At 43.4% G+C, this 13,554-nt stretch overlaps 1 protein-coding gene across 2 annotated transcripts in view; it reads left to right on the plus strand.

Annotated features, from left to right (window-relative positions):
* The window catches only part of SLC29A2 (solute carrier family 29 member 2), a 32,228-nt gene that overhangs the window by 14,876 nt on the left and 3,798 nt on the right, over positions 1 to 13,554 (plus strand). For both annotated transcript variants that reach the window (XM_069968140.1, XM_069968139.1), the window contains exons 5-12: positions 823 to 962; positions 3,084 to 3,218; positions 7,096 to 7,193; positions 7,345 to 7,432; positions 7,531 to 7,649; positions 11,156 to 11,270; positions 11,372 to 11,457; positions 13,200 to 13,399. In XM_069968140.1, coding sequence (XP_069824241.1) covers positions 823 to 962; positions 3,084 to 3,218; positions 7,096 to 7,193; positions 7,345 to 7,432; positions 7,531 to 7,649; positions 11,156 to 11,270; positions 11,372 to 11,457; positions 13,200 to 13,399 — 981 coding nt within the window. The remainder of the gene's footprint in view (positions 1 to 822; positions 963 to 3,083; positions 3,219 to 7,095; positions 7,194 to 7,344; positions 7,433 to 7,530; positions 7,650 to 11,155; positions 11,271 to 11,371; positions 11,458 to 13,199; positions 13,400 to 13,554) is intronic.

Consider the following 13,554-nt stretch of genomic DNA (forward strand, 5'->3'; position numbering starts at 1 on the left):
AAATATTTAACAATTATATATAACAAATGAAGGAAGAAAATAATAAAATATCTTAGCTGATTTAAAGGCTTAGGGTCCTATTACACAAATCGATTTTTTTATTTTTAACGACTAACGATCGCAAACGAGATTGTTTATCGTTAACCTGAAATCGTTCACCATATTACACAGTGATAGTCGTTAGTTGCGATCGTTACTATGATCGTTTGTTCATTGTTTTGCTGGGATCAGATGGAGTAATGTGCAATTACACTGAACGATTAGTGAACAAATGTGGAACTTGAGCGAACGAATGTGGAATTACAGCGGACGATTAACAATGATTTTAGGTTCAGGTCTAAATCAATGATGAACGATTAGCGAACGATTTTTCGATCGTTGGCTGCAATTACACAGAGCGATTGTCGTTCAAATTTGACCGCTATAACGATTTTTCCCACGATAATTGTCCCGTGTAATAGGGCCCTTAGAACCTTAGATTATTCTGTTGTCCATCTTGTCTTTACCGTGACCCACAGTCTGATGGAATAGATGGACACTAGTTCATAGCCCAGTCTCAGTGCCAGTTTGTCTGTTTTAGTAATCGAATAGTAAAAATATGGGATTGATAATGGGAAATGATTGGCAGCTTGTTTCTTGGCACGGTGCTTTTTGGGATTTGTCCAGCTCCGATAAGATGTTCTTCTAGATAATATTTTATGTTGGTGTATTAATAATTTCGTACCTCCTGTGACTCATTTCTGTATGTAGCGTTTTTGTCAGGCAGTAGATTTTATTTAGAGAGGAAGAATAATGATTTAACCTGTTCTGTTTCTCTCCTAGGATCCCAGAAAGAGTGCGGATAGCAGGCAGCATGATTGCCATCTTGTTCCTTTTTATTTTCACCGCAGTCCTGGTTAAAGTTCAGATGGATCCTCAGAGTTTCTTTGATCTGACAATGGCCACTATTTGGTTTATAAATGGTGAGTATAGAATGGTTTTACATGGCCTCACCTTGCAGTGTGTTTTCTGTACTATATTAGCATGTCGGAAGAGAGGAGTTGTTTTTTTTTTCTCTTTGAACTCGACACTTGTTAGGTTTAAGGAACTTTAGAGCGTCTCAAGCCATCAAAAGCTGCACAGATCATAAAATAGAAGCTGTAGAGACAATTTAAACATAGTGAAGTGACACAGCAGTATATATCTTCCTCACAGCGAACCCACAAGTGTGCAAACCAATCATGAGACAATGACAAATAATCACATGATGACATTACATTGACAGTATGGCGTTTCTTACAATACTGTTATGTGATTATTTGTCATTATCTCATGATTGGTTTTAACACTTGTAGATTTGCTGTTAGCAAAATATATACTGCTGTGTTTCTTCACTGTCTATGGCTTGAGAAAGGTCTGCTTGAAGTTCCGCCTGCTCACTGAGTCTAGCTATCATTGAGCTGCCACACGGACTCCACTTAAAATTTCCACTCGTATTCCGTAGTGGGAACATAACCCTTACTAGAGAGATGTTTGGCCAGTGGTTTTCAGCATGTCAAAATAGGCCGAACAGAGTGACATTCAGAAGTGTAGCCGTGACTGTAGTGTTGCAGTGTCTTTGTTTTCTTCTGTGTTCACATTCATCAGTACTTGTAGGCACAGAGCAACCAATGCTGTTTTCATAAAGAAACAATCTTGGGATTTGTCACTGCTTTAACCCCTACCTGAACAGGCCATGCAGCTCCATACTGTACGCATGGGGGGGGAAAAACTTTGACGTCATGTGTTTGGTCTCCTTAGATCTGAATCATGTATGGGATGTAGCAGTATGTGAACAAGCCCAATTGGATTCATAATGTCACATATATTAGATACAGTAGTTTCTCTCTTGGCTCCAATGTCACAAAAATATAATGTGCAGTCTGGCTAATAGCTGTATAGCAGGGGTCTCAAACTTGCAGCCCGCGGGCCAACTGCGGCCCTCGGGACACTAGTTTGCGGCCCCCACCTCAATGGTAATTTTACTGTTAAGTGCGGCCCAGCCCCGGATTAAATGCCTGCCGCCCCAAATCTTTTTTTCTCCGGCATCTTGCGAGCCAGATGCGGCTCTTTTGATGGCCGCATCTGGCTCGCAGGTTGCCGTGGCTGCCCCTCCGCCTCACACACTGCCGCACACTCCCTCCCTGCGCTGATTTGATTGGACAAGGACGTCCGGGCACTACGTTGGGTGGGCGGTGTGAGGCTGCTGCTGCTACCCGAGGTGAGGAGGCCGCAGCGCCCGGGATTTGGAGGCCGGTGGGGAGAAGGAGGAGGCCGTTGGGGAGAGGTAGGATGCCAAGGGGAATGCCGGTGGGAGGAGGCCGGAGAGGAGACATGGGGGAGGCCGGAGAGGAGACATGGGGGAGGGGAATAGACACTTGGCCTGCTGGTTCCTTGGAGGGGTACTCCGGGCTGGGGGCCCCCAGCCTGGAGTACCCCTTTAATGCAAAAGATGTGGATGTGTGTGTGTGTTGGGGGGGGTCAGGCTGTGTGTGTGTGTGTGTGTGTATGTGTGTGTTTTCCATTCATGTTCAGAAAGTTAAATGTTAAGGAACTGTCAATACAGACATTTGAATCTGAATAATAATAATAATAATTACATTTCTCTAGTCAGCAACTATATGTGGATTTAACAGATGAAAAGATAAAAACATTTGATGACATTGGAATGTTTTTGTAAGAGCTTTTCTTGTGGAAAACCTGATGCGGCCCAGCCTCACCCAGACTCTGCCTCCAGCGGCCCCCGGGTAAATTGAGTTTGAGACCCCTGCTGTATAGTTAAGGAGAGAGCGCCTTTCACCTCTCCGAGGCCCGCTCATTAGGCGAATGACTGGTTGCTGTTTTGTGCATTTATACATAGAGCCTTTCAGTCGCTGCTGAGGGGTAATAGTAGCACTAGGTAATCTTCCTATTGTCTAAAGAGTTTAAACAAATTGTCAACAAACTTCCTTTAATGTCTGATAACTAATCTGTTAACATGTAAGTTGTATTGGGGTGTATGTTTATTAATATAGTGTGTTTGTGTGTATATCACCTGGTCCTAACTGTTCTATTGTATTCTCCAGCTTTCTGTGCTATCCTACAAGGCAGTCTCTTTGGCTTGTTGACCCTCTTCCCTCAGCATTACAGCAGTATGTTCCTTAGCGGTCAAGGGATGGCCGGGACCTTCGCAGCAGTCGCCATGCTGCTTTCCATGTCCAGTAAGTGTTTCCGTCTTCATAAACTTAAGCTGAAACTATTCCCTGTAAACTTTAGTAGTCCGGCTAGAACCTAAGAAAACCCGTCAGCTAACCTCTTGCCAGTGGTGCACAACTTCTCCACCTTATATGCGTAGGGACCCTGCACCTTCCCTGAGGCGTCTTATGTGTAACATGTTCTTGACTTCACGTACTGCATGTTCTGGGACTCCAGGAATCATTAAGGTGGTTCCAGTAATGCTGGGAGGTTTTAATGAAGGAAGTTGCTGGTATCTTTATATACCCATTAAAGTGGTATTCCGAAAAAAATTTGTAGTTTTTCATACTTGCACCCAGGTTCATTCTCTATAGTGGCTAATGGAGATAACCTGGTTCAGTGCTAGCGAGTCTAATGCCCCTATGATCATTCACTCTTAATTGCGGGACAAGTTCTTTGAAACCTATATGTAGTCTTGCATTTTGGTTATCTACACGTGTATCTCTTATCTTTATTCTGTCTTTTTGCTTTTTTTATCCGTTTGTCTCAAAGATCATTCATCATATTTCATTTCCCCTTCTTTCTGAGAATTATCAATTTAGAATTCATAAGAAAAGAAAAAAAAAACACATGGTTACGCAGAACAAATACGTCCACTGTTGTATTGTTCTCTAGTAGGATAATTCTGTTAATCTGCTTTATTAGCGTAAGTAGCTCATAATAATGAAGAAAAAGTTTAGAGACAATCCTGTGTATTTGTGCCCAGGTATGTTTTACTATGTAGACAATACATGGGTTACAATACTGTGTAACAGAGTAAGTTGTCCTGTGGGGGTTACTGGAGTTCACTCTTGCTTTCTATTCCCCCCCCCCCCCCCCCCACACACACACACACGTTTGTCATCTTTGTCACACAAGGCTTTCATGAGGGCGAGGCTTTCACTTTCTGCCGTAGTGAAGTAGACTTCCCGGATGTCTTTTCAGGATGTCACACCTGTAATTAATGTTCAAAGGATTTACCCATGATGCATCTGTCTAACGCATTCTTTTTAATAGGATGAAAATGTATTAATAAGAGTTACTGCGGAGTAGTCTAAAGCCCCTATTACACGGGGCAACATAGAGGAGCAAATGAGCTCTGTCAGCTCCTCATTCCCCCCTCGTTTTTGGCGCTATCGCACGCGGCGGCAGCGAGCGGGGAGGTGCGGGTGGGCTGCCTGGGTAGCTAGATTGTCCGGGCGGCCCATAGATGATAGTGGCGGTCTGCTGACGCCGCTCCCTTTCCAAGGAGCGACAGCAGCTGCTATCAGTTGTTTGTCTTTTACCATGTTGAAAGACAAACCGCAATGACCAGCCGACATCATTCGTGTCGGCTGCTTGTTGCCTTCTATTACATGGGACAATTATCGTCCAAATACGGACGATAATCGTTCTGTCTGATAGGGCCTTAAGACTGGTTTTACACACAGTATTTTACCCAAAACCAGGAAGGGAACAGACTAAAGCCTCTATTACATGAGGAGGCGGAGAGGAGCAAACGGTGCTCATTTGCTCCGTCGCTTTTACACGTGTCTGCGCAGGGAGCTGCGGGGGGGGGGGGCGGGCGGGGGGCGCCAGGTGATCACTAAATTGTCCGGACAGCCCATAAAAGTAGCGGCGGTCTGCTGCCACCGCTCCTGTTCCACGGAGCAACGGCAGCAGATCGTTGCTATCATAGTTGTTTGCCTTTCAGCCTGTTTAAAGACAACGATCAGCAGACGTTGTTCATGTCGGCTGATCGTTGTCTTCTATGACACAAGAAGATTATCTGCCGGCAGGCCGAATAAGTCCGATAATCGTTTCTAGTTAATAGGGTCTTAAGAAACTGATGGAGAGATGTGTACCCTTTTCTGGGTTTTGGACCCTCACCTAATTTTGGCTACCATACAGATTCTGGAGGAACTCTCCTTCCCCAAGTGCCATTAGCTGTACTTATGGGGACGGGGCACTGTCATGTGTTTGGCCTTCATAGACCTGAATACTCTATCGCTGAATCATGTCCACGTATGATACCTGTTACTTTAAACATGTAGTAAAACAGGTCTTAATGTTTGTTGTTACATGGTCATACACATATATGTATCGGAGAACTGAGGATGCTTTGTCAGGTCAGGACAAATTTCAACCAGATGTCGAAAGAATTTAAGCTGTTAGGACACCCTAGGACCAGATTCATACAGCCAAAGTCGGGTGTATTTATTTTAAGAGAACATAAATATCATTGGCCTCATCCACATAGCCATGGGCAGGACCTTAATGTATAATGTATGACTACTGGTGTCCCATAGATGTGACACTCGCAATCACAGACCATGCACTTGAAGGGGAATATAGTCTTTGGGGCTCCATTCTATGCTCTGGGCAAATGCACGGACCATAGCATTCACTATTGTGTGCATTGGCCCATAGGCTTTAAAGCGACTCTGTACACACAATCTGACCCCTTCAAACCACTTGTACCTTTGGATAGCTGCTTTGAATCAAAGATCTGTCCTGGGGTCCGTTCGGCAGGTGATGCAGGTATTGTCCTAAAAAACAACTTTTAGACTTGCAGCCCTGTGCCCAACGGCCGGGGCTTAGATTGTGTATGCATTAGGCTGGTACATGCTCTCTGTCCGTTCCCCCCCCCCCCCCCGCCCTCCTCATCATTAGGAATGCCCCAGGCAGATTGTCTCCTATTCCTCACCTGTGTCAGCACGGCACATGGGCTGGACCTGTGCAATGTTCAGACAGGAGAAAATGTTCCAGTGGCATTCCTAATGATGAAGAGGATGGGGAAGAGGGATGGAGGGGTGGTGCAAAGTTAAGGCACAGATACTCTAAGCCCTGGCCGTTGGGCACGGGTCTGCAAGTTTAAAGGTTGTTTCTTAGGACAAAACTGCATCACCTGCCGAACGGACCCCAGGACAGATCTTGGATTAAAAGCAGCTATCCGAAGGTGAGCGGTTTGGGGGGTCAGATTGTGGGTACAGAGTCACTTTAATGTGTCCTATACAGTCCATACTTGCGGACTGCAAAGTACGTCTGTGTGGACAAGGCCTCAGGATCATACTGAAAATAAAGAACAAATATAAAATAAAAGAAATATTAGTAAATTTTCTTTATTAAATACAAAAAAGTTAAATGGTTATTCCTATCTTGTCTAATATAGATAACTAGGCTATTTTTGCAAATACAATCATTTAGCAAATTTGCCTTTCGCTGATGGGCTGCTTTTACCTCCTATTGAAAGCTTGTCGTCTAGATTACCAACCACCGCTCTGCTCTAAAAGCAGTGGTGTGGCTGGTATAAACATGGCTACAATTTAGAAGTATGCTGCCAATTTACTGCAGATCAAATCTGATGCCTTCTTTAAGGTTATTTCGCATCCGATATAGGTGCAATAAAATTGTATTCCCAAGTCTTTTCTTGCAGCATGTTGAAGAGGCTTCCTAAAATCTTATTTAAATACCGGTTCTGTGATCCCTGCCCACCTGTCCTGTGTAAAAGTACAGTAATGGTAGTCACAGCAGTGTTTCCTTATTTAGTTGAGGTGGCAAATGGCAGCTGTGGTTTACGTCTGCCTAGCAGGAGAGGTCTGTGACCACCAATGCTGAGTAGTAAGGAGTTAAAAGCAGTCCGTGACATCCATACATTTAGCAGCAGGTGCAAATCTTTACCAGATCCCATGGTTACCTGAGGATTTCGTCCTGCACGGTTCCTTAAGGGATTTTTCCAGAGGATACTTCATGATTAAGATATTAACGCTCCCCGAGGAAATTATATGTATCGTTCTACTTAACTAACTTGTTTCTTGTATATTTTATTTCTAGTGATCCGTCAGTTCTCTGCCCTATTAACCTTGTTCTCCTTTCATCTGTTAGGTGGAGCAGACCAGCGCACCATCGCCCTGTATTATTTTGTCACTCCTTGTGTTGGGACTTTCATCTCCATTGTCTGTTACTTCCTGCTTTATCGTGTGGCAAGTATTGGCTTGTATTATAACATATAACGTAATTCTACTTTATAAACATATTAAAATTCTGACCATTCACTTTGCATTATAATCTTGAACTTACTGCTTCCTCTGATCCAGCAACTGTGCTGTAATTTATTTTCTTTCTTTAATTTAGGACTTTGCGCAATACCATCTATCTAAGTCCAACACCAACAGCTCAAAGACTTACGAGCTGGAGACTAAAACCGAGCTGTTACATCAAGGTACGGTGACTTATTGCTGCGTACGTAAGCGTTAAGCCTTTGTAGAGACACATTGCTGGCCTGCTTTATAACTGCTCAATTATTATTTTTCTTATAAGGCGAGGAAAACGGAGACGCTGCAGGTCAAAAGAAAGCTGTTCTCCTATTAAAGGAAGCAGAGACTGGAGGTGTCGGGGAAGAGAAGAAAAGTGTATCTGTCTTTGCAGTTTTAAGGAAGGTAAGAACATTCTGTTCCTGAGTTTCTCTCGTACATTCAAGTGATTCCGTCTTTTTGGGATGTCTGCCATCTTTCCCATATTGTTTATAAAAACAAATTGGCAGCACTCCAGGGTATTTAAATAAAAAGGAAAAAAAGAGAGAGCGAGGTTTATCCATCCATGTGCGACAATCTGTCAGCTCCCTCAATAGAGCCTGAAGGTGGTGAATGACTAGATTCTTTTTTTTTTTTTTTTTTTTTGAATTCTCAATTTTATTCATTTTTCAACTTTTATAAAAACTGACAAAATTAACACCCAGAGGGTGGTGGATGACTGACTGGATTCTAGTCTCTGGTAGACCTTCAACTGGCTCTTTCCTAGTATATATACCATTTTTAATCCCCCAATAATTACAAAATAATTATATATATAATATATATGAGACGCACCCCTGATTTTAGGGGGGAAAAATAGAAAAAAAAATATTTTGCTCATTGTCACAGTTTGGAGATAGCAGCAGTGTGATCAGTGCCAATCCCCCTATATAGTGCCCCACATAGTAGCCAATCCCCCATATAGTGCCCCACATAGTAGCCAATGCCCCCACATAGTAGCCAATGCCCCCATACAGTGCCCCCATATAGTAGCCAATGCCCCCATACAGTGCCCCCCAGAGTAGCCAATCCCCCCCCCCCCCCTGCGACCAGAAAAACAACAAACAGGCTACTGACCTGTCCGCCGGCCCCAGCAGCTCCTCTCCCGACACTCTGGTCTCCCGTCATCCTCCGGCACAGGCAGCGGGGGACAGAGAGACTGCCGCTGCAGAACACTTCCGGGACACAGGCAGCGTCTCTGTACCCCACTGCCTGTGCCCGGAGGATGACGGGAGACCGGAGTGTCGGGAGAGGAGCTGCTGGGGCCGGCGGACAGGTGAGTAGGACAGCGATCCCCTCCTCCCGCCCAGCCCGCCCCCTCCATCGCCGCTTAGCCGATCAGGAGCCCAGGAAAGTTCTGCTCATTGCACTTTCCCAGGCTTCTGATCGGCTCAGCTGAGCGGCGATAGAAGGGGCGGGCTGGGCGGGCGGAGGGGATCGCTCAGGGGCGGGCGGGACTGCTTGGGAGCCGTCTTCGCTTTATAGGACGCACTTGGTTTTTCCTCCCTCTTTGGAAGGAAAAAAAGTGCGTCTTATAAAGCGAAAAATACGGTGTATGTGTGTGTGTGTATGTATGTGTGTGTGTATATGTATATATGCGTGTGTGTGTGTGTGTATATATATATATATATATATATATATATATATATATATATATATATATATATATATATATATATATATATATATATATACACAGTGGTACCTTGGTTTAAGAGTAATTTGGTTTAAGAGCGTTTTGGTTTAAGAGCTCACTTCAGTTTTTCAAAATTATGACTTGGTTTAAGAGCATTGCTTTGGTTTAAGAGCTCCCTGTGCAGGGTGGGAGCGCGAGTGGGGGAGGGGCATGGTGTGCATAACGTGGTCTACAGCACTGTATTATGACCCAGGAAGTCTCCCCCACCTTCCAAATCATAGCAAATCGACTTCAGGCTGGGGCTTACATCAGAGGACAGGACGGTGGGGGGTAATCTCTCCATAGCTGTAACCCCTCTCTCCCCGGACAGAGAGTGCTGCATGTATGTGCCCACATCTGTCCTGCTCATTCCTTCATGCCCCCTGCAGTCTCTGTCAGCCCTTATGTTTCCCATACTCTCCATTACTATACAGTAACTTATAATATCACATATTCTGCTGTTTCTGAATGTTTGTTTCATTAGTTTTACATGTTATTCACAATAATAAATCATTATTTGGGGGGTTTGGAACCAATTGTCTGCATTTCTATGATTTCTTATGGGAAAATTTGCTTTGATTTAAGAGTGGATTTGGATTACAAGCACGGTCCTGGAACCAATTATGCTCGTAATCCAAGGCACCACTGTGTGTATGTATATGATATATATATATATATAATATATATATTAATAATCTGTATCTGAAGTCTAATGCCTTTTCCTGTTTATCATTGGCATCAACTCTGTTAGAGATAGTAGAAATGTGCAGTGTGAGTTAATCTGAATAAATTTACCATCTTTATTTCGCACTGCAATGGTGACTTTTGCATAAGTAAATATATAATGAATTGTCTGACACATCCTGATCATTGGTGTGAAATGCATATTTTTATCTTTTTATCTTCTCAGCCATATTGGCACAATGCTGTGCAAGGGAAAGACACAAGGAGAGATAAGCATTTCTTCCCTTAGATCCACCTCTTGCTTTAGTTTTAAAGGGATATTCTTTTTCTCTTTCCCCCTGCACATTGGTTCCCCAGACACACTCATGTAAAAGAGGCCAGTCACAGTTCCCTGTCGGACCTGAAGGGCCTCTGTGCAGGGAAGACTAAAGCCCTTTTACCCAAGTCTATTATCGGCAAGGAGCGTTGCTAGAAACGCTCATTTGGTCCATAATCGGCCTGCGTAAAAGCGTCAGTGATCAGCCAAGGAGCAGAAAAACACATATATTGATATTGTCCCACATCTCCCTGTATAAAAGCAGCGCAAACGAGGGCCAATCTTGCTGATTGTCGTTTATACGCGGCTGTGGACATCCTAAGATCCGTAAGTGTAAGAGGACCCTTACAAGAGGATGCAGCCAAGGTCTAGGGTTGTGACCCCATGGTCGATGAGTTCAGACTGCTGCTGATACAGTATTAATAAAAAATAAAAAAAATACACGCACATTAACAGACCTGAATGGTAGCACATGCTGTTGATATAAAGGGTCCATTCACACATACAGAATCTACCGCAGATTAGATACTATTTTTATCATTTAATTACAGTGATATCTGCAGCAAATCCTGTGTGTGTGAAAGGAACCTTAGAGGGCAAAAGCTCTGTTTTAAAGCGACGCTGTACCCACAATCTGACCCCCCACCCCAAACCACTTGTACCTTCGGATAGCTACTTTTAATCCAAGATCTGTCCTGGGGTCCATTCGGCAGGTGATGCCCTAAAAAATAACTTTTAAACTTGCAGCCCGTGCCAAACGGGAGTATCTGTGCCCTAACTTTGCACCGTCCCTCCTCCTCATTAGGAATGCCACTGGAACATTTTCTCCATGCTGAACATTGCACAGGTGCGTAACGATCCAGCCCATGCATTCCTAATGATGAAGAGGGTGGGGAGGAGGGACAGAGGGGTGGTGCAAAGTTAGGGCACAGAGACTCCCGTTTGGCACTGGCTGCAAGTATAAAATTTGTTTTTAGGACAATAACTGCATCACCTGCTGAACGGACCCCAGGACAGATCTTGGATTAATAGAACCTATTCAAAGGTACAAGCAGTTTGGGGAAGTCAGATTGTGGGTACAGAGTCTCTTTAAAGCATATGGTACTATGGCGTCTCTTTCCATAACTCTGTTAATAACACATTGTTAATGCGCTTCCACAAAAAGGGGTTTGTCATCGTTCTCTTATTTTCCTACAGATCTGGGTGATGGCTGTAACTATCGTTCTCACATTTGGGGTAACACTGTCCGTATTTCCCGCCATCACAGCAAAAGTTGTCAGCAAAGTTGCAGATGCAGAAGACGATGGCTGGCGTGAGTTTGTTTTTTTTGTTTATATTTTTTCCTTATAAACTCATTCTCAATCAATTTTTTTTATTCTTGTTATCTCATGCTCATTGTGTTATACATTGCAGGCAGATTTTTCACTCCTGTATGCTGCTTCTTGACTTTCAATATTATGGACTGGATTGGTCGCAGTATTACTACTAAAACCTTGTGGGTAAGTGACTTAATCCCCACAATGGATCTTCTTGTTTTCATTTTGACTGTAATAAATAATGCAGGAAATGTTGCCTCACATTGTTACTACACCCTTTGGGGTGACTTTAGTAACTAGTGGGTTAATATGTATAAAGTTATTATTCAGAATCCTAAATGTAACAATTGGAATGAAGGAACCTAGACTTGTGAAAAGGTTAAATCCAGCTCTAGAGCTGGATCTTTCTTGTGCTGCCTGGTCTGATACTACATCCGTGCGCTGGCCTTGGCTGTATGCTTAAGAGGCCCATATTGCATAAAATCAGAGTGATCTGTGCCACATCTTTACTTATTGAGGCATCTCATCCCAATATGTTGTTAGAAACTGGATGGTGTTGATCTGACTGCAGGGACCCCCGCTAATTTTGATGATCAGGAAAGAATAAAAGGTGAAGCGGACACCTCTCAATCCCAGGGACAAGTATGTCCCCGCTATTGAGATCAGTGGGGGTTCTATCGATCAAAACCCCACATCAGCTTAATTTTTGTCCTGTGGATAGAGACAAGTTGAGAATGCCCCTTTAACCCGGCCATACACAAGATTACTGTACCCTTGTTTGTCCACCCATTTCTCCTAATTTCAGCATAAACATGCATACTCATTTCATTTGCATGCATATAAATGAATGGGAAAAGTGGAATAAGCTGCCGCCAGACCCGTTTACCTTAAGTGAAAACAAAAGATCAGGCTTGTTAAAATCCAAGATGGTCCAGTCTTTTAGGTGGCAACGTGCACATTGGACAGACATCCAATCCCACCGAAATGGGCAAGTTTGACTGACTTTCATCTAAAATAAATATAATATTTTTAATCGTCCCTTGTTGTAAGGTGGCTTACAACAACCTAAGCCATTCTATAAATCTTTTTTCGTGTGGAACTTTAAGTCAGCTGTCCGCGGCGCATTCCCTATAATACGTGGAGATGTGTGGCTGACGTACGATTATTTTTTCACTGGCCAGAAGTGAGCGACCACCTATGTAGCAGGTGCCTGCTCTTTCATCAGCTGATGGCTGGTCCTATTGCACTGGGCAATGCTTACCAGATAATCGGCCAGTATAATAGGCCTTTAGAGTAGAGCTTGAGATATGTGTGCCGCTACCATATTAAAGTAGCACATTTTGCCAATAAACAGAACAATTTGCGTGTCAATCATTCTGGAATAATGCTGGAGGCTATCAATGCTCTTGCTTGTATTTCACGCTCAGGAAGAAGTACACTTCTAATGTGCAAATAGGTTCTAATGTAATTGTATGCCCAAATAGTATCGCTCCCCAGCCACAAAAATAACAACTTTAATGAAAAAATGCTCCTGCAATGTGCTCACAGGGAAACATGGAAAAATATGCCAAGAAAGCATGATTATTGCAGTGGTGCAGGGCAGTAAGGGTCCATTTACACAGAAAGATTATCTGACAGATAATCTGCCAAAGATCTGAAGCCAAAGCCAGGAATGGATTTGAAAAGAGGAGAAATCTCAGGCTTTTCTTTATGACCTGATCTCTGTTTATAGTCTTTCTGGCTTTGGCTTCAAATCTGAATTCTATCGGAGAACGTTAGCTTTCCCTAGTTAACCTATTGTTTGATAGAACCAGAAACGTCGTGCTGTGACCTGATAGGATACCAGTCACACAAATGTTTTATATCATCATTTGTGATGTGTTACTGTGTATACCTGTCTAACTGTATTTTTTTCTTTCTACCAGCCTGGTCCCGATTGTAAATACCTGCCTCTACTCGCAGCAAGCCGCTTTATCTTTGTTCCGCTCTTTATGCTGTGTAACATCCCTGACCGCACTTACCTCCCGTCCTACTTCCAAAATGACGCTTGGTTTATCATCTTCATGATCTTCTTCTCTCTCACCAATGGCTACTTCGTGTCACTCCCCATGTGTTTGGCGCCCATGTGAGTATCAAAATATGCAAACTAAGCTGTGATTTCCATGCTAGGAGTATGTGAAGATCTGACTAAAGGTCCATTTACACAGAAACAGAAAGATTTGAAGCCAAAGCCAGGAATGGATTTGAAAAGAGGAAAAATCTCAGTCTTTCTTTACGACC

The sequence above is a fragment of the Dendropsophus ebraccatus genome, chromosome 4 (assembly GCF_027789765.1).
Source record: "Dendropsophus ebraccatus isolate aDenEbr1 chromosome 4, aDenEbr1.pat, whole genome shotgun sequence".
Classification (NCBI taxonomy): domain Eukaryota; kingdom Metazoa; phylum Chordata; class Amphibia; order Anura; family Hylidae; genus Dendropsophus; species Dendropsophus ebraccatus.